General features: G+C 41.8%; 1 protein-coding gene across 1 annotated transcript in view; it reads right to left on the reverse strand.

The window, feature by feature from the left end:
* Positions 1–16,079: 16,079 nt before the first annotated feature.
* Positions 16,080–19,150, reverse strand: part of MTX2 (metaxin 2) — a 38,964-nt gene continuing 35,893 nt past the window's right edge. The window contains exons 9-10 of the mRNA XM_081898958.1: positions 18,271–18,347; positions 16,080–16,593 (exon numbers count right to left, since the gene is read on the reverse strand). Of these exons, the coding sequence (XP_081755084.1) occupies positions 16,383–16,593; positions 18,271–18,347 (288 nt within the window). The 3' untranslated portion in view covers positions 16,080–16,382. The remainder of the gene's footprint in view (positions 16,594–18,270; positions 18,348–19,150) is intronic.

Consider the following 19,150-nt stretch of genomic DNA (forward strand, 5'->3'; position numbering starts at 1 on the left):
AGCCAGCCAGTGCAACTCCTCTATAGGCATCTGATGAAATCCAAAGAAGAGAAAGATCTTGTAACGGGTTCCCTTCCTCTTTGGGAGCTTCTCACCAACAGCAATGCCCCCTCTCACAGGTCAAATGAGCTTTTGGGGTGGGAAAGGGGAGTTCAAGAAAACATCACTGGTAGTTTCAAGAATCCTACAATGGCGACACTGCAGAGCCCATGCCCAAGATACATTTGCCTGGCACCAACGCCATTGCCATTTACATGCCAGACTAAAACTGACCTGTACTTCACAGTCTTTGATGGCTAATAAATCCAGTTATTTATTTGTTCAAATATTTATATACTGCCATGTTGCAAAAAAATAATCGCAAGAGTGGTTGTGTGTGTGTGTGTAAACATTTAAAATCAGACATCATATGGCAAATAATATGGGCCTCCTTATTTTTTGTTGTTTGTTTCCCTTTGTGAGGAAGGGCAGAATATTAATTAATTGAGGAATTAAACTATATCTATTTACCATGGTGTGAGCCCCAATAAACCCAGTGGGGCTTACTTCTTAGCAGATGTGTAAAACTGCACTGTAAATCAATAATTAGAGGGAGTGGTGATCTGAAAGTCAAAGGCTGGTCTCTGTCAGTTAACCTGTAAGGAAACCTTCTTGCCTGCATTTGGATAAATTGCCTAGAACGCTTGTGGGAAGTACTCCAAGGGTGTTCTTAGGCAGAACTTGGATAAGCATTTGTCAAAGGCTGTGTAAGTCTACCAAGTCCCACCACAGTGCCAAGGTTTGGGTTTGATGACCAGAGAGAAGTCCCTTGCAATCCTACCATTGTTCCAGGCGACAGCCCTTGAATTCAAAGCTATTAATAAGAATCTTGGCTGCTGAAACTGGCGCATGCATTCTTATTCAAGGAGGGGACTTTGGTCTATGTCCCATCTGCTCAAGGATATTAAAAAGAAGAGGCCATCCAACTCGAGCGAAGGTATTTTTCAGCATCTAGGGATGAAGCACTGCAAAAAGGACACTAAAGCTACAGTGAATTACATTTAATAATCCATCCAGCGTTGTCAGATCAGTGAGTATTCTTTATAAATCACCCAGTCCAGGGAGAAATTCTTCCAGCCAGTTTGCCGAACATTTCATATAAGGATATATATCCTTGTGGAGAAAAGAAAACGGGGCTATATACAGGATCTTTACTGAAGCATTTAGCCCAAAAGTTATAGTAACGCTCATGGCAGGAATCTTAACTGGAGATGAAACTGACGTTATAGAAGAATAACCGGGCGGGTAAAAATCCCACAGGCACAACTTTGGGCATGTTTATAAATATTTCAGATTAGATAAATTTGCCAGCTTTCTTTCATGTTTACTTTTTGAATTAAGGAGTTTCTAGATGCAAAGTTCCATATTCTTGACACTTCTTAGTGTCTTGTGCTTGGTCTGACTTTGGCAGACTGCTTTTATTCTGGCAAATGTGTCACCCGTCAAACACTAATTGAACAATGGGGGGGGTGTCTCGGGGAGCCCGACTAATGCAGTCGCACCAGACACAAAACTGGCACGACAACTATGACATCCGGTGGAAGAGGCTGGAGGGGGGCACAGGATTTTCGTGTCTCACAGGAAGCCACGGAAATTTGAAATACTAAAGTCTACCACTGAATTGAAATTGTAGATGTTCTAGAGGTGTGTCCGGGGTCTGTGTGAGAATGAAATAATGAGGCAAAGTAGTATCATCACCCCCCAAAGTTACTTTTAAAAAGTTCAAAGCTTTATTTAAGCTTCTGAATTATATGTTGCTTTCCTTTAAACAAAATAAAAGCCCAAAGCTCTTCAGAATTCTGCAGGCAGCATTCTAGACAGCCTCACATTGTAAGACCTATTGGAGACCTGGAGGGCCCAGCAGAAGACACAAGGAAGTACTAGAAAGGGAAGGGTGCTATGAAGCTGCAATGTTTGAAAAGATGTAGAAGCAGTATGATGCTCCACTTGGCCACCTCTAATTATATTAAGGTAAAACAAAAAAAAATTTTCTTCCAGTAGCACCTTAAAGACCAACTAAGTTAGTTCTTGGTATGAGCTTTCGTGTGCATGCACACTTCTTCAGATACTTCTTCGTGTATCTAAAGAAGTGTGCATGCACACGAAAGCTCATACCAAGAACTAACTTAGTTGGTCTTTAAGGTGCTACTGGAAGAAAAAAAAAATTGTTTTGACTATGGCCGACCAACACGGCTACCTATCTGTATATTAAGGTAAGAAAGAGCATGAGACCACCCACGCCATCATAAAATTCTATGAAAAATAGTTAATCCCTTTTAACTTCCCCCACAAAAATCTCCTGGACCTGTTTGTCTGCAATTTGTCGGCAGGCATAATTCTCACTGGAGGGGTTCCTATGCCTGTAAATTTCATTCACTTTTGCCAAGAGGGAAATGTTCTAGCCATTTTTAGATTGCCCATTATAACGTAAGGAGGATGCAGAGCTTTGTTTCCTATGGAGCCACTCAGAATCCAAATTGCAAATCAAAGTTGAGAGAGCACAAAACAACTCACAAAGAAAGCAGAATATAGATACAGGTTGGAGCCCGTTACATACACCTAACGTGTTCTTTCATTCAAATTCACCAGGAAATGAAACCACATTTCATGAGAAATATCAAATATTAACTAGCCCTATTAAAAATTGCCACACATTAAAGACTATCTTCTTGTGAACCACATATGTGGAAGTATCAGGATTCCTCAATGAGACAGTTTGTTACCAGTCCCATTGTTCCTCTGCATTGTATAACAGGAATTTTGGGTGTGTTCCACACTTTCATTTCACACAAGGAGTGCTGGTGTGAAATGGCACTGCCCCATGAGGCCTAAGTGTAGAACAAGCCCCAGAATCCACTGCAACTTGAATGGGATTCAGCGGTTGCGATTTAGAGATCTCTGGCATATGTGCAGTGCTGGATTTACGTATAAGCTAAACAAGATATAGCCCCACTCTCTTGCCCCCCCCCTCCAAAAAAAAATCACTATTAATATACTTCTTCTTAATTCTATTTCATTTCAACAATTACTTTGATAAAATACATATTTTGTTATGTGCAAATGACTTTAGATACCTATTAGGTTCGTCAGTTACCATATAGCACAGACATCCCCAAACTCAGCCCTCCAGATGTTTTGGGACTACAACTCCCATCATCCCTAGCTAACAGGACCAGGGGTCAGGGATGATGGGAATTGTAGTCCCAAAACATCTGGAGGGCCGAGTTTGGGGGTGCCTGATATAGCATATATTTAATACAAAAAACAGCGACAATTTGTTGTTGACAAAGGACAGCTGGACATATAAAGGGTCCCATTACATTCAATAGCTTAGGGCCTCATCAAACCTAAATCTGGCCCTGCATATGTGCCCAGTTTTCCTTCTAGGTGACAAAATGTGAAAACAACCATGGACACAACCAGTGCATTTGACAGTATTGTCAAGTTCTGGTCCTGCTTGCTTCAAAAGAACTAGCCATAACTCCATTGGCTTTTCTGTATGCCATAGGCAGGTATAAAATGCTGAAGGAATATTGGGGAAATATTTTCAATACAGGACATCTTGGATAATGATTTGACAAAATACAATTAGGAACCCTCTTTAAGCTCCTGATTGTTTCTTCATATGGATGGACTCTTTGAACCCAAACTCTTGGAATCCATTCCAACAAAACAATCCTATGATTCTATGTCCTTACGTGCCCCACACCTGATTTCACGTATGATGTCAAATGTGGGGCAGGTGGGCATGGTTTGTGGGGAATAACTTTGAGGGCCAAACTGGAACTCATGCCAGGCCTGTGTGCTGGACTTTCCTCACTCCAGCTCTACAATGATTGCATTTTTAATTTCCCTTCTTTGGTTAGGTTTACCATTTGAACAAAAAGAGGTATGTTTTGTCTATAAACCGTGTTCTACACCATGTAATTTTCTACTAATTCATGATCTGCAGGGACAAAGCTAAGCAGCTGATTCTTCGCTTAGTACTCATTAATTCCCACCCCACCCCCCTTGCATTTTTAGAAATCTCTGAGGTTTAAAATAGCTATTACTACTAAAGTCTCCCCTCCCCTGGACAGAGCTTCATTATTAGTACGAATATTATTGAAGCATTTCTGGTCGTGTGCAAGGTTCGGTGGCTTGCGCACTTAATTTGCATGCAAGGCATTTATCTGGTTTAGTGCCTGCACTTATCAGGAGGATATAAAGTGGCAATGGTAATAATGACTGCCCGAAACAAAAGACGGTGCTCTTTCAAAGAAACAAACACTATAAAAACCCTTCCAGTTTAAGGTCTGCCAAAAAAGATGAGATTCTTCTCTGCTGACCAGAAACTGCAGGTAATTTCCACACAAACAAAATGGAATGCATGTTTGCCTGTTCCTTGACTACAGTGTAAGGACTGTTCTTTCCTAGATCATCATTTCATGATAGCTACTCTACTCTCTTGAAGATGCCACTTTGTGTGTGTGTGTGTGTGTGTGTGCATTTTGCCACAGCAGCTTACAACATCTAAAATATAAAATATAAACTGCATAAACACAGGCATAAGGAGAGCAGTAAGAACTTTCCATATTACTGTGTCACAACCAGCCAGAAGATTAAAAATGAACACTACAGCCTCTTTAAACCCAGGTGTGGCCTGACCAGAGGGGTGGAGTAATGACAGTAGCCTCTGCCATTTACCGGGGTAGGGTGAGATGGGGGGCAAGGTATATATATATATATATATATATATATATATATATATATATATATATATATATATAAATTTACACTGGTATTTTGTATACAAATGAGGGTTTTGTGCCAGAAATCGGGAGCACCATCATTGCATGAGAAACAAGCGGTAAAAATGAATAAAAACCACCTAGTTTCTGTTGAATGACATGACAAAAAATAAAGAGGGTTATTTTTAGGAAAGTAAAAAGCAGCTGTCTGACATAATGACATTGGTTGGGGCTTCATTACATGGGAGTAATTCTCGCTGAACTCAAGGTGCTTTCTTCCAACTTAGACATGTAGGGGATTGTACCATTCATATTAGTTTAAGATCTGCATCAGAGGCCTTCGTCAACAAAGATCCAATTGATGGGTACTGGGAACAGTGCGGTAGAGTATTTTATGCAAATTAGGTTAATCTGCATGTGCTGATTTGCATCAGTAAATGTTCATCTTGCATCAGAATTTTTCTGATGCCCCCTAGAGAGTGACAAACGTAGAATGTTTATTTTACTTGTATTTTGAAAGCTTAAAAAAAAGTATGCAGTGTTAGCATTCTGTCCTAGTACGCCAGAAATTATGTGATCAGAAATATTTTGGGGGCAGGGATTAACATGCCCTTAATGTCGTGTGACATTATGCAGAATTTTTTATTGGAAGCCTTTCAAGGCAATATCTGTACTTCTCCTACTAGTGTTTAAATTTGTTTAAACGTATTGAAAATTGCTGAGATGTCATTTTTTTTTCTTCTAGATCCCCAACTTACAAATCCAACTCCATTACATAAATGCATTTTCTCTTTTACTTGCTAGCCATAATCACTTGGGGTGGGGGATAATTACAACTTTCAAACTGTCAGGCTTCCCTAATATTGCATTTGGAGTTATCATTATTTATGAAATTATGAAACAGACAATTTTTCACTGTGGAAAAAGTTCTGCATCACTTCACTGCCACCAACAACGCGTGAGCCCCCATTAACACTGCTGTGTACCTGATTCTTCTGAGAGAGTGCAGCCACATCCAGTACAAATTGTCCACCTTCATCCAGCTTTCCCAATCCTTGTGGTTTTCCATATGACTTGGGGTCTAACTTGGGATGTTTACCCTCATCCATCCCAAAACTGCCTCCAGACACCGTACCATAACACAGCACCTTCTAATGCTTAAACATCATCATTGAGGATAGCTAAAGAACACTAAAAACATCTTCACTTTTCTCTGGCCTTGAGAAATATGTAGGCATATTGAATAATATGCATCAGTCTCAAAAAAAGAAAGCATGCTGTGGGCACATGTTTTACCTTCACTGTCAGAGGCATTGGATTGCAGATATTAATACTGTGCAGCTTGAAGGAATAGGATGAATAAAAACTGGCTCCTCTTGGAATAAAAATTGTCCAGTCCATAAATATGGTTCTAACACTTTACTAACAGAACTTTATTCAGTCACAAAAACAAATAATGTTACATCCAAATAGTTGTATAATGTCATGTCCAAGCACATGCTCAGCATCTTAAAAATATAAAATAACATCCAGAACTAAAATCAAAACTCGGTCTCTCCCCCATTCCAGCCTCCATTAGCCTAAGGCTGTTTTCTCCTGAAGAGACTCATTAGCAGATCTCCAGCTGATTGAGAACAAAGACTACTCTCTCAAAATGGAGATTTGCAACTGAATACCCCTCTCATGTGATCTAAAGTTAAACACCATATGAGAGAGCAGCAGAGATATATCAACAGTTAATTATCAACCCATTAGGTACTCAGAGAGCTCTTACTTAGCTTCAATTGAATTCTCCATGTTCCCTTTAGCAATACACACACAGAGCCATTTTCCATTTCAATGTGCAATTAAACAACTATACATGACACATTATGCCTCTAAATAACTGTTACTGGGAATAATAGGTGGGCAGAGTGGTGTTGCACTCCTGTCCAGCTTGCAGGCTTCTCCCACGCATCTCTGGTCAGTCACTGTGAGAACAGGATGCTGTACTAGATGAAACATTAGTCTGATCCAGAACACTTGAATTCTGTTCTTCTGCTAGCACCTATGCTATAAAAACACGTTGAAACTGGTTTCTTTTCAGAAGGCTATGTGAAGGTGGTTGGGAACCTGGTTAGAAAGCCTTGGTGCTTTCATGCAATTACAACCTCCAAAATCCTTTCTGAAAGAGAGCCGTGACAATTAATAATTTTATTAGTTTTCAATTACAATAATAGCTTCATTATAACAATGCCAAATTCTAATACAATTAGATACCATTCAGATACCAAATTATATAATTTAGGTGGCCCCCTGCATGCTAGAATTGATGGTTTGATTATTTTCTTTATTTCTGCATTCCAAAATCTTATTAATTTCAGTTACAGTCCGGTCAAGATTACAATCCCTTATGCAACAACTGCAATATTAGTAACTTTCATTCGTATTGACACATTAAATTATTTATAAAACCACAGATGGGGCACATATTCTTCCTGTGTGTGGCAATTATTCTGTCTGTGATGTTTCTTCCTGTCCTTGTAAAATGCTACGTCTATCTTTTGCTGGTTGTTGCTGTTCTCCATCATGCCTAATTACGGCAATGGGAATCTCCCCATACAAATTACTAGAGCAGGACATAGTTCCAGCTAAAAGAACAGTAACCTGTAAACTAGAGGAGATGGACTTGCAGCAGAAAATGGTCTTGGGCAATGGTACCTGCTCACCTCTAAACCTTGGTTTATTACCCCTCTTAAGGCTCCCAAACTATTTGAATTCCTTAACTTCTTCGGCTCATAGATATGCCTTTGTAAAGGCAAGATTCAACACCTTCCCATCGAACGTGCTGAGAAATAGATTCTCCAATGGACAGATATCGCTCTTATGTGATTGTAATTGTGGGGCACCGGAATCGTTGCATCACATAATTCTTGATTGTGCTTTTCACTTATCGGCCAGGAGCAAGTTTCTTGCTCAATATCTTCAGGGAATTGCCGATGATACGACTGAAGCCAAACTGAGATATCTATTAAATGATGATGACCCCCTAAGATCACTCATGGTTGCCAGATTCTTGATCAGCGTCCTATCCCTAAAGAAGAGAAACGGACTCCTGTGTGGCTCGGATAATCCCTTTAAACCATGATCTATGTTTTAGGATGTAATTAGGTGATATCACCATTGATGTCTTCTATTAATTTATGAGCAGAGGGCGATGTTTATGTTACAAATTTGTTGTAATGTATGATGTTGGTCTTTTGTTTTTGTTTTGCTTTGGTTCTTGTCTGTTTTTTTGTAAGTTTTGGCGGTTTTAAATTTGGAGGTTCAAGTACATTATGGTGGTATGGGAAACTGTCGTATGATGGGCCAATGGCCGTAATAAAGATCAATCCAAATCCAATCCAATCCATCATGCCTTGGGCAGAGCTAATTTCCCATTGTTGTAAGCCATGACAATTAAGCAGTTTTCAAACCAGCTTGAGATTGGCTGTATAGACACGCCTTTAAATGCAGCAGATTCCTCTGAGGTAGTGTGTGCTTAAGGTGTAGTTATGGTGTGTGTGTGTGTGTGTGTGTGTGTGTGTGTGTGTGTGTGATGAATCACCTCCAAGTTTCAGCAATGCACAGCAAGTGGTATTTTGACTAAAGATAATACACTCAGATAGGTGTTTCACTGGTTCTCAGAAGAACAAATACTTAAAACCAGCCCAGGTGAAAGCTTGATACAAAATGGTCGTGGCAAAGTTCATACCTTAAGTTGACAGAGCGGTGCGGATTATTGCAAGGACAATGGCCTGCGTACGACAACCAATTTGCAAAATAATTTATGTCACCTTCTCCTCCATTATTATTATTATTTTGCAAAGGACATACACTGTGTCACCACTACGAAGCTGCCTCTCCCTTGAAAGCCTAGCTCAGCCTTTTTTTTTTTTGCCTTCCTTCCTTCCCCTCCCACCAGGCCAAGGCTGAAGAGCCATCTGTGTAGAGACAAACATGCATATGGCCATCATTTGTCCAACGCTTTACACAATGTGAAGGTTTTTTTTACAATTCCCCCCCCCCCAACTTGAAACGCCAGCCCATGTGGCAGATGATGTATGTGTTTCTTCAGGCCTGTGATTACCAGCGCAGGAATGCTGTGCAGTACTCTTCACCTCATCAGTTCCACAAGCTGCACTCCAAGGTGTGTGAAGCATTTGTAGCAAGATGGCTTCTGACATGTAGCCAGGCAGAAGCGTTCTGCTGTGAATATTTGACTCGATAGATTTTCTTCCAATCAAGGTCAGATTTTGACCCGCTGGAATTAGTGTGCGGCTGCGCATGTGTGTGCATACGGCCTGCGTGTGTATGTGGGTGGATTGGCAGCGAGATGAGATTTAGTGCAGCAAAACAGCAATTTGAAACCCAGGATGAATGAATTTGAAGGGAAAGGTAGCAAAGGGCACCAGGGGTTGTCTGGCGCCTCTTAAAACACCCTTAACGCTATAAGGAGAAAAGGAAGATTAATCCAGTGTGATGCACAACTTTTTAAAGTGGAAGGACAACCAAGGGGAGATGGGGGGAGGGAAATCAATCTGGTTCCGATCAAGTGATTTACCTACTGGCTTTCCAAACACAAAAACGTTTTTTTTAATGTCTTATTAGATGTTGTGTTCTGACACAAACCTGCATAAACTTCCTTTTTGTAGGTTTCCTTACTGTAGCTTGAATGTTGGCCAAAACTCAACAGTAAGAGAAGACTGTCTGGCAACTGTGGGCTATTCATTGCCGATTTAAGACATTCCAGTAGCGTGTTGGTATGGGTTGGCAGGTCAACTTTTAAAGCAACTCTTCAGTGATAGTAAGGAGGAATGAATAAAATAATGTTCTTTGAATCTTTGGAATCAGGTTAAAAAACCCAGCTGTATTGCACAGATGTAACCCACCAAGCAAATCCAGCTGTAGTGCTGCAGTAGTTTCCCTACCAACTGGTGGAAAACCTATGGCCCTTCAGAGATTGTTGAATTTCAATTCCCATCAGGCCAAAAGCCCATCTTGTCCACCATTCTGTCTCACAGTGGCTAACACTGGATGCCCACAAGCAGTAGAGTTGCATCATGAATTTGGGCTTTGATACATGAGTTTTGTATGTGCTCTTGCCACTTGTAGCAGCTTCTACTAAACTCCTTTTAATATTATGTATTTTGATTTTATAGCATTTTATCTTAAGTTTTGTACCATCCACTTGAGGGGTCACATTGCTGGGACAGACAGGCAGGGTATTTTTGATAACCACATAGAAATCCTAAAATATTTCAGCTCTTATCGAAACTGCTCTTTTGTGTGTCAGAATAAAACGATCTGTTCTATTGCAGGCCCACAGCCTTTTATTTAGCTTAAGTAGCCTAAAACCTATGAGGACATTTTGTCTCTCCACACATATACAGTGGCCATGTGTCTCAAGGCATCTGTTCAAAAAAACAAAACCCCATTCTTTACCGGAGAATTTCCCACCCAAACTTGCCTTTGGAATGCAAGTGACACGTTTCTCCCCTTTTTCTCGTAAGTAGGTGGGTCTGCCATTTAAGCCATAGTGGCAGCAGAGATGTACTCAGTGCAGTGTAGGTGGGTTCCCATGAGGCAAGACACAGTGATAACAACAAGAAGCTTTATTGAACTAACAGAACTGGACAACAGGGACAAAGCAACTGCTTATATACATTTCTGAAGGCCTGGGCTACTCCCACTCCCAACGTGATTGGCTGTCTAAACTTCCAAGCTGCAAATCATAACTCACAAGTTTAAGGGCCAATGGCAGAGGCCCAAATCCTGAAATGTTCTGTGATTGGATATCATGTATCAAATCAGAGCACAGGGGCTCAGAATCCTTATTCCAGACTCAAGCAAACACAGACCACTGAATACACAACACTCAGGAAGGTGCAAGAGTGTTGCTTTAGCAGTGCACTGCTCCCAAGTATATTTGCCTGTGAACAGGAATACTGGCACACATCTATCAGGATTTTTCTTTGCGCATGCATCCTGTAAAGATGGATAGATACATATGTAAATAGAACAGCACCAGAGCAATTGAAAAAAGCCCAAACTGCAGCAGAAGTTGACTCTGATGCTGACATAGGTTACGGCTTGGGCCCTAAGCATAGTTGCTTTCTTGACAACCGGCAGAATGGTTATGAAGCCCTTTGGAATAAGTAATATGCAAATACTTAATTATCATTAACATGCTTAGAGGCCCATTCATTGCTTTCAAGACAACATCCATCTATTCAAGGCAAGTTGCTCAGATGCCCCCTAATTAACTATTAATCATGATGCAATTTGCTACCAAGGGAACTGGTACCCATGCAAGTGTTTCCTTTAGGTGATGTCTATGCAGCAAAGTAGCCATGATGGAGACACATCCCATGGGCTAGAATGAGGACCATGCCTAATTCCTATAAAGCAGAGGATGGACAGAAAGGGGGAAAACAATGCCTGTTCTCTCTTTCTCCTCCCACCCCACCCCCCAGCCAAAAATGCTTTTTTCTAGCTTAAAGGTTTTGCCTAAGACCTCAAAGCTGCATTAGGAGAAAAAGGATCTAGGTCAGGCATAGGCAAAGTTGGCCCTCCAGATGTATTGGGACTACAATTTCCATCATCCCTGACCACTGGTCCTGCTAGCTAGGGATGATGGGAGTTGTAGTCCCAAAACATCTGGAGGGCCAAGTTTGCCTATGCCTGATCTAGGTAGATGTAGTTTAAGCAAGGGAAGAGTTCAGGATTGCCATTCCATCTTCCCATGCTAAACTTTACTCTCTCGCACCACCATCCCTCCTTCTTTATCAGAAGTTGAGACAACCTGCATTCTGCCTACCAGCATTTCTTGTCCCTACCATGCTGAGTTTGCCACTCTGGCTTATTCATGCAAACTTCAGAACAGGCTTCCTCAACCTCGGCCCTCCAGATGTTTTGAGACTACAATTCCCATCATCCCTGACCACTGGTCCTGCTAGCTAGGCATCATGGGAGTTGTAGGCCAAAAACATCTGGACGACTGAGGTTGAGGAAGCCTGCTTCAGAGCAACCTCTAAACAACAGGATTTTTTCCTCCATGTGATGACTGTAACATTTATTTTACTCTATCTATGCATGTTTATTTTTTTCAAAAAAATCTACATGTTGTTGGGCTGTAGAAAACCTCAAAGCTTTCTTATTGAATTTTTCAGTAAGAAAAATTCGCAACCATACTTTAAAACAGGCACAGGCAAACTCGGCCCTCCAGATGTTTTGAGATTACAATTCCCATCACCCCTGACCACTGGTCCTGTTGGCTAGGATGATGGAAGTTGTGGTCCCAAAACATCTGGAGGGCCGAGTTTGCCTGTGCCTGCTTTAAAACATACAAAAATTAAAATGCTAAAAACTTATCCAAATCAAACGCACACACCGCTTGATTGTAAATGAACCTCTAAGCAGTTTACAAACTACGAAGTCAGCATGGATCAAAGAGCTTCACTTGACATGCTCCAGCAATGTCCATGCAGAAGGACACAAAAGGGTCAAACTGAAGGAGGGAAGAGGCAAGAATGACTCCAGGACCTTGTACCAGTACAGAAACCTTTTCAGAGTATCTGAAATGAGATCCCCATTATCTCCAGGCTGGTTGCCAAATGCTAGTTCAAAGAAGAATGTTTCAGCTAAATCAGAGGAATAGACCCAAAGGGAGCCTAAGAAAGCCTTTAAATTAAGCTGTTCCGCTGTACCACAAAACATAAATTCAACATATATTGTAATGTAGACATGAGTTTTTTATATTACCTCTTAGAACTCCCTGTCTGTTGACATCAGACGGCCTCCTTCACTGTACTCTGTACACTGTATTTTAATATTTTGTTGGAAGCTGCCCAGAGTGGCTGGGGAAACCCAGCCAGATGGGTGGGGTATAAATTAATTATTATTATTCTATTTGGTGCCTGCTAAAAATATTTTTGTTTAGACAGGTCTATCCAGATATCTAGAATGTTGGTGTATCTTTCAATCTATTTTTAGTTTATTGCTGATTTTAATTTTTGGGGTGTTTAAAACTGTTGTTTGTAACTATTTTTACCAATAATTATATTGTTTTACTCTTTCTGTAAACTGTGGGGTTTTTTTTAAAACACAACAACAATCAAGTGTTATAGAAATTTTATGCAATGAGATAATAAATAGATAATATTGATGAAATTAATGGACCTAACTTACTCATGCACACTAATTTCTTCAATTTTACTCCAAGTAAATCTTAGTTGAATATCACTCATGGACATTGTATACGCTCATACCAGATAAGTGAATTGGTTCTGTATAGGGTTACTTCTGGAGGTATTTTCAAGAAGTATGCAACGGGTGCAGAACACTGAATTTGAGCAGGGTAGACCACTGACCATCGCACTGCTTTGCAATTGCCCCGCCTCCTCCTCTAATTCCACTCCAGGGCTTTTTTCCAAGCAATCGGAGACTGTACCTGTGTGTAGCCTGCCACTGCTCCACCCTATTCAGCCCTCTTCTGGTTCTGGGAGATGTGGGGAGGGAAGCTGGTTGCAACAGGACAGGGAGACGCCTGTGACTCTTCACCAGCCTAACTCATCTCTGCCTATTGGCCTCCTTCCTCCTGCTCACCTGCTTCAGTTTCTAACTCTGGACGACTCTCCTCCACACTCTGTCCCAAATTCAGCTTCCAACAGCTCCTCTTCCCCATCTTCTCCCTCTGACCACTTGTCACCCCACCACCGTTCCCCTGACTCCGTGAGCCTTCTTCCCTTACTGGTTCCCCAGCTAGTTCCTCTCATCATTCATCTACATCCAACCAGCCCATGACACCGTCGAGTAGCCTACTTCCACCCCTTCCTCAGCACAATTTAAGCTGCCAAGGGAACCAGGACGGAGCACAAGTATTGTCCTCAAGTGAGGGGAGCAGTCTCCCACATGGGGACACTGCTTTAGGAATCAGGCAAGTCTTCAAGGAAAGGAATGAAGTCCATGCAGGCCTTTTCCCCAATGTTCACAGGAACATGGACAAGCTGGGGACGGGGAATCATAGAGTCATAGAATCATAGAGTTGGAAGAGAACACAAGGGCCATCGAGTCCAACCCCCTGCCAAGCAGGAAACACCATCAGAGCACTCCTGACATATGTTGTCAAGCCTCTGCTTAAAGACCTCCAAAGAAGGAGACTCCACCCCACTCCTTGGCAGCAAATTCCATTGTCGAACAGCTCTTACTGTCAGGAAGTTCTTCCTAATGTTTAGGTGGAATCTTCTTTCTTGTAGTTTGGATCCATTGCTCCGTGTCTGCTTCTCTGGAGCAGCAGAAAACAACCTTTCACCCTCCTCTATGTGACATCCTTTTATATATTTGAACATGGCTATCATATCACCCCTTAACCTCCTCTTCTCCAGGCTAAACATGCCCAGCTCCCTTAGCCGTTCCTCATAGGGCATCGTTTCCAGGCCTTTGACCATTTTGGTTGCCCTCCTCTGGACACGTTCCAGTTTGTCAGTGTCCTTCTTGAACTGTGGTGCCCAGAACTGGACACAGTACTCCAGGTGAGGTCTGACCAGAGCAGAATACAGTGGCACTATTACTTCCCTTGATCTAGATGCTATACTCCTATTGATGCAGCCCAGAATTGCATTGGCTTTTTTAGCTGCCGCGTCACACTGTTGGCTCATGTCAAGTTTGTGGTCAACCAAGACTCCTAGATCCTTTTCACATGTAAGGGAAGGGGTATTAGCAAGTGCCGGGGGGGCATGTTGGGCAGCAGAGTACGGGAAGCCTTTCCTGCAGTGCAAGTAACAACCTGATTAATCAATTGTTGGTCTAAACTGCAGCCTAAACCTTTAATGGATTAATTACACTGATTAAAGATTACAATTCTAACTATCAGTGGTATGAAGTGTGCACAGCTTCCATTCCTTGCTGCTGTAAGAATACACTGCAATTCAATGGCGCTTCCGAACTTCGTTATACGGCAGTTTGATTAGCTTTCAAAATTAATTTTCCAAACTTCGAAATGCTAAGCTTTTTAAACAAGGCATACACTCAAGGCAACATGATTGCATTAGTTATTGGAATGCCACTTCCTCCGAATTAAAAGAGCGTAGGAAGTACTTAGTCCTATATCCTTTGAACAAGCGTTCCTGATTCTTAACCTAATTCAAATGGAGTGTTCTGATAACTCAATTAGAGCAACGGAAAATGGGGTGATACGGGGGACTGAGAAGAAGACAGCTTAGTTTACAAAAAAATATTTATCTGCAATAGTCTTACAGCCTTGCAGCTCATCTTCCTTTAGTTATTGAGTTTGCAACATAATTCACTCATCTCCATATCCTTAAGTGCAGTCTGAGTGGCTCAAATAGATTTGTGCATGCTTTATTTGCTTATAATAGATCAGTATTCTCTTGCTAAATCGTTTCTAGATAGCTGGGATTTCTAATCTGAAAGACATTTCCAAACCGAGTTAATGCATAGTGTCAGACTTTAAGAAGAAGTTAAAAGGTTGATGGGGTGCTGCTGAACAAGACATGCAGTCATTTTCTGCTGCAAATTGGCATCCAAGAGATTACTGGTGATTCAAACAAGAAACACATCTGAACAACACCAACACAAGAAAAATAACAACAAAGAGAGCCACCATGTTACATAAAGAATAAAATCAACTGGACACGGGAAGCACAGGCAAGAACCTATGGTGGTTGTTCCATATTTGAATAATTATTTTTCTATGAAGAACTCAAATCTGAGCACTTTTTTTAAAAACCCACGGAAAACACCTTTGATTTTGAGTGACAAAGCTGAGTTAGCTGGGTTTATCAATCTGAGAAGGGCAAAAATGAGGCAAGGAAGACAGTGCTCTGAATGGGATTTGATGGTTCTATTTTGATTAAGTTTTTGAGAGTTTGTTTGTTTTTAATCTAATAATCCTGAAGCAGGGCAAAGCCTAAATGATCAGCTAAACCCAGCATGTAATAAACAAGATTTAGAGGAAAGGTTAGCAAACTCTTATTTGCATACTGTGCTTATTTACAGAAATATACAAAAAATAAGGCAGAGCAGAAACTTTCATGGTACTTCAAGCCATGGAGGAGAAGAGATGAGGCTAGGGTGTTTATTAAATCTGGCCTGTAAGAAATTTCTTCTTAATCCTTCTTAATGATGACTGGTTAGATATAGAAGCCCAAATATTTTATTCTGGGCGAATCTGAATCATGTATTCAACTTTTAACTCTACAGAATAAAATGAAAATTGCAGTAAGAATCTGAAGACCCCAAGAGAATGCAAAAGGAAAGATTACAGAAAGGTTTTTGCAGAGTTGTCATAAATTTTATTGTTGAATTCTGATACAACGTTGTTTTTCAAGGACACTTTAGAGTTACGTTAAAACAGCATGCAGGCTAATATTACAAATCCCACTCTTAATTATTTCATCGTAATGTGTGTTTGTAGAATTAGTCACAAGGACATACTCTTGGGCTACAACAGTTTGGGCAGTTTTCAAACAGAAGGTGTGCAGTGCATCCCATTTTCCAAAGCCGTTACTAGTCTCTTTTAAACAATGCACAAATCAAAGATCCGTTTGCCAAATTTATGCCACCAAAGAACATTCAGGTCATCAATGACTGCCTCAACGTCGGAGACGGAACAGTTGCCAAGCTGTCTTTGTCACGCCCCTCAAAGTAGTGCTGCTCTATTCTTCTGCAAAATGCAATGAGGTTGCTGTAGCCTTTCACTTTCTCCGATAGTTCGTCACTGATCAGCTGGGTAGTAAGGATTGTAAACAGGTGCCCAAACACCAAAGCATCTAATTCAGTTGGCCTAGGAGTAAAGGGGAAAACAATATTCTGAAAAGAGACAAATAAACCATTGCATTTCATACTAAGCGTCAGTAGAAGCTCCACATATAGACCACAGAGTGTGCTGAACTGTCATTTTAAAGGACAAAATTCTACCAGACACCATCAGGGAGGGGATTCATAACAACAACCCTCAGGGAAGGGTGATTGCTCAGTAGTAGTGTATATACTTTGCATTCAAAGATCCCCACGTCCAGCGCTTGGTGTTTCAAGGTAGGGGTGGAAATTTCTCCTGCCCCAAACCATGGAGAACCACTAGAAATCAGTGCCACCAGTCCTGAGCTCTATGGACCAGTGATCTGACTTGGTAGAAGACATTTTCCTATGTTGTCTACTACCTCTCCTGGTTCCTCTGGCATCCACAAAATAAAAATATGAACCCATTTCTACTCTTTGCTTGGTTGTCAAAGCAATTCCACAGCGTAGGAAATAACGGAAGCAGTGGCAACAGCACATCCACTCCGGGATTACTCCACACACGTCACATTTTATCATCAATGTAACTTGGGCTTCCTAGTACTGGAATCATTTTTGCATTTTAAAAGGCGGCTGTACCATTCTCGAAAGCAATATTTGAACTTCAAACCTACCAATGTATGGGCAGAGCAATCCTAAGCCCAGCCAGGGAGTAAAAGTAAAGGTAAAGGGACCCCTAACAATTAGGTCCAATCATGGCTGATTCTGGGGTTGCGGCACTCATCTCGCTTTATTGGCTGAGGGAGCCAGCGTACAGCTTCCGGGTCATGTGGTCAGCATGACTAAGCCGCTTCTGGCGAACCAGAGCAGCGCACGGAAACACCGTTTACCTTCCCGCCGGAGTGGTACCTATTTATCTACTTCCACTTTGACGTGCTTTCGAACTGCTAGGTTGGCAGGAGCAGGGACCGAGCGACGGGAGCTCACCCCGTCGTGGGGATTCGAACCACCGACCCTCTGATCAGCAAGTCCTAGGTTATGTGGTTTAACCCACAGCACCACCCACGTCCCTAAAGCCAGGGAGTAGCAGGGCTCAAATTAAACTAGCCGTACATACCGCAGAGCTATACAGCAGAGCTTCCTTTTGTGGCTTGCGGGGGCTATCTGCAGTAAACACTGCCAGTGTTGGGCTGATAAACTATGGCACCCTTTAGATCAGGCTTCCTCAACCTCAACCCTTCAGATGTTTTTGGCCTACAACTCCCATGATCCCTAGCTAGGAGGATGGCAATTGTAGTCTCAAAACATCTGGAGGGCCGAGGTTGAGGAAGCCTGCTTTAGATGTTGTTGGACTACCAGCTGCCCTCAGCCCCAGTCAGAAGAGCAAATACAAGATGATGAGAGCTGTACATCTGAAGGGTCACCATGCTGGCTGCCACCGAGCTATAGGGTAAGAAAGTCTTTTCCCCAGCCTAAGCACAGTCCTAGTTCCAGCAGTGCAAACAACGCCTGGCTTGCCCTTGGATGTGGCTCAGATAAGAGAGGGTGGGGTGGGGGGAAAGATGGGAAAGACGTGGCAGAACAGACTCCACACATCCATTCATTTGGGAAAGGAGGTGCAGGTTTTTTTGGAGGGGAGAGGGATTGCCTTCCTAGGCTCAAGAAGCACTCCACAACCGTCAACGACTAAAAACTCCTTAATATAAATATGAAAGCAACTTACTTCTTATTGAAGAAATACTGCTGCGTTCCAAGCCTTTGAGAAAGGGCTTGGCAACACTGATCTACGTCTTCTAGCACCTAAAATGGCAAACATAAACAGAAAGCAGAATGCAATTTTTATTTTTTTGCCAGGTGGCTACAGGACCATACAAAACTAGCTGTGTGGTTAGAACAGATTGTAGATACCGGAGTAATTTGGACTTCAAATAGAAGAGCGTTGCAGGTGGAAGCTGAAGTGAAACGCAAAACAGCTTCAGGTATGCAGAGATTCGTTTTTGTGCCCAACGTGGTTCAGGGAAGGGAATCGCTTTTTATTCTGGTACAAACACTGCATGTGCAACATGAAGCAGCTCTTGGGGATTTCTCAGCATACACTGCTTTTGTAAAATTAAAAAAAACCAAACCAAAGAAACAATAGAACGAACAGGAACGACTAATACAATTGGCACGTTTCTATAGCTGTAGCTAGTCTTTAACCAAGATGCACAGGGTCACATCTCTGCACATTGGGACTTTCCAGTTCTAGTTTTGATGCCCTCCCCTCTCCGAACCTCTTCAGTCCGGAGGGGAGCAGCAGTTGATCAACTTCTGCCACCAGAAAGAAAAGATCCCGGTTGCACACACTGAAGAACTTCATGAGCAGGTCTCTCTCCAACCACATTTTTATGCTAGCTCTTTAGGCGGCTTTTAATTATTAAAATAGGGGAAACAGGCAAAATTCCTAATTCAGCTGAAACACGCCGTGGGGAGGATACGGAGGACATCACCATGGGAATCCCCATGGACAATGCCATTTCCTTTGCAGGATTTTTTGGGAGAAGCCATGTGCTTCAGATGGGACCTCTATTTCCAATGAGTGGCCTTTCTGTTCTTTTTTCTTT

The sequence above is a fragment of the Podarcis melisellensis genome (genome assembly GCF_964234715.1).
Source record: "Podarcis melisellensis genome assembly, chromosome: 1".
Taxonomy (NCBI): Eukaryota; Metazoa; Chordata; class Lepidosauria; order Squamata; family Lacertidae; genus Podarcis; species Podarcis melisellensis.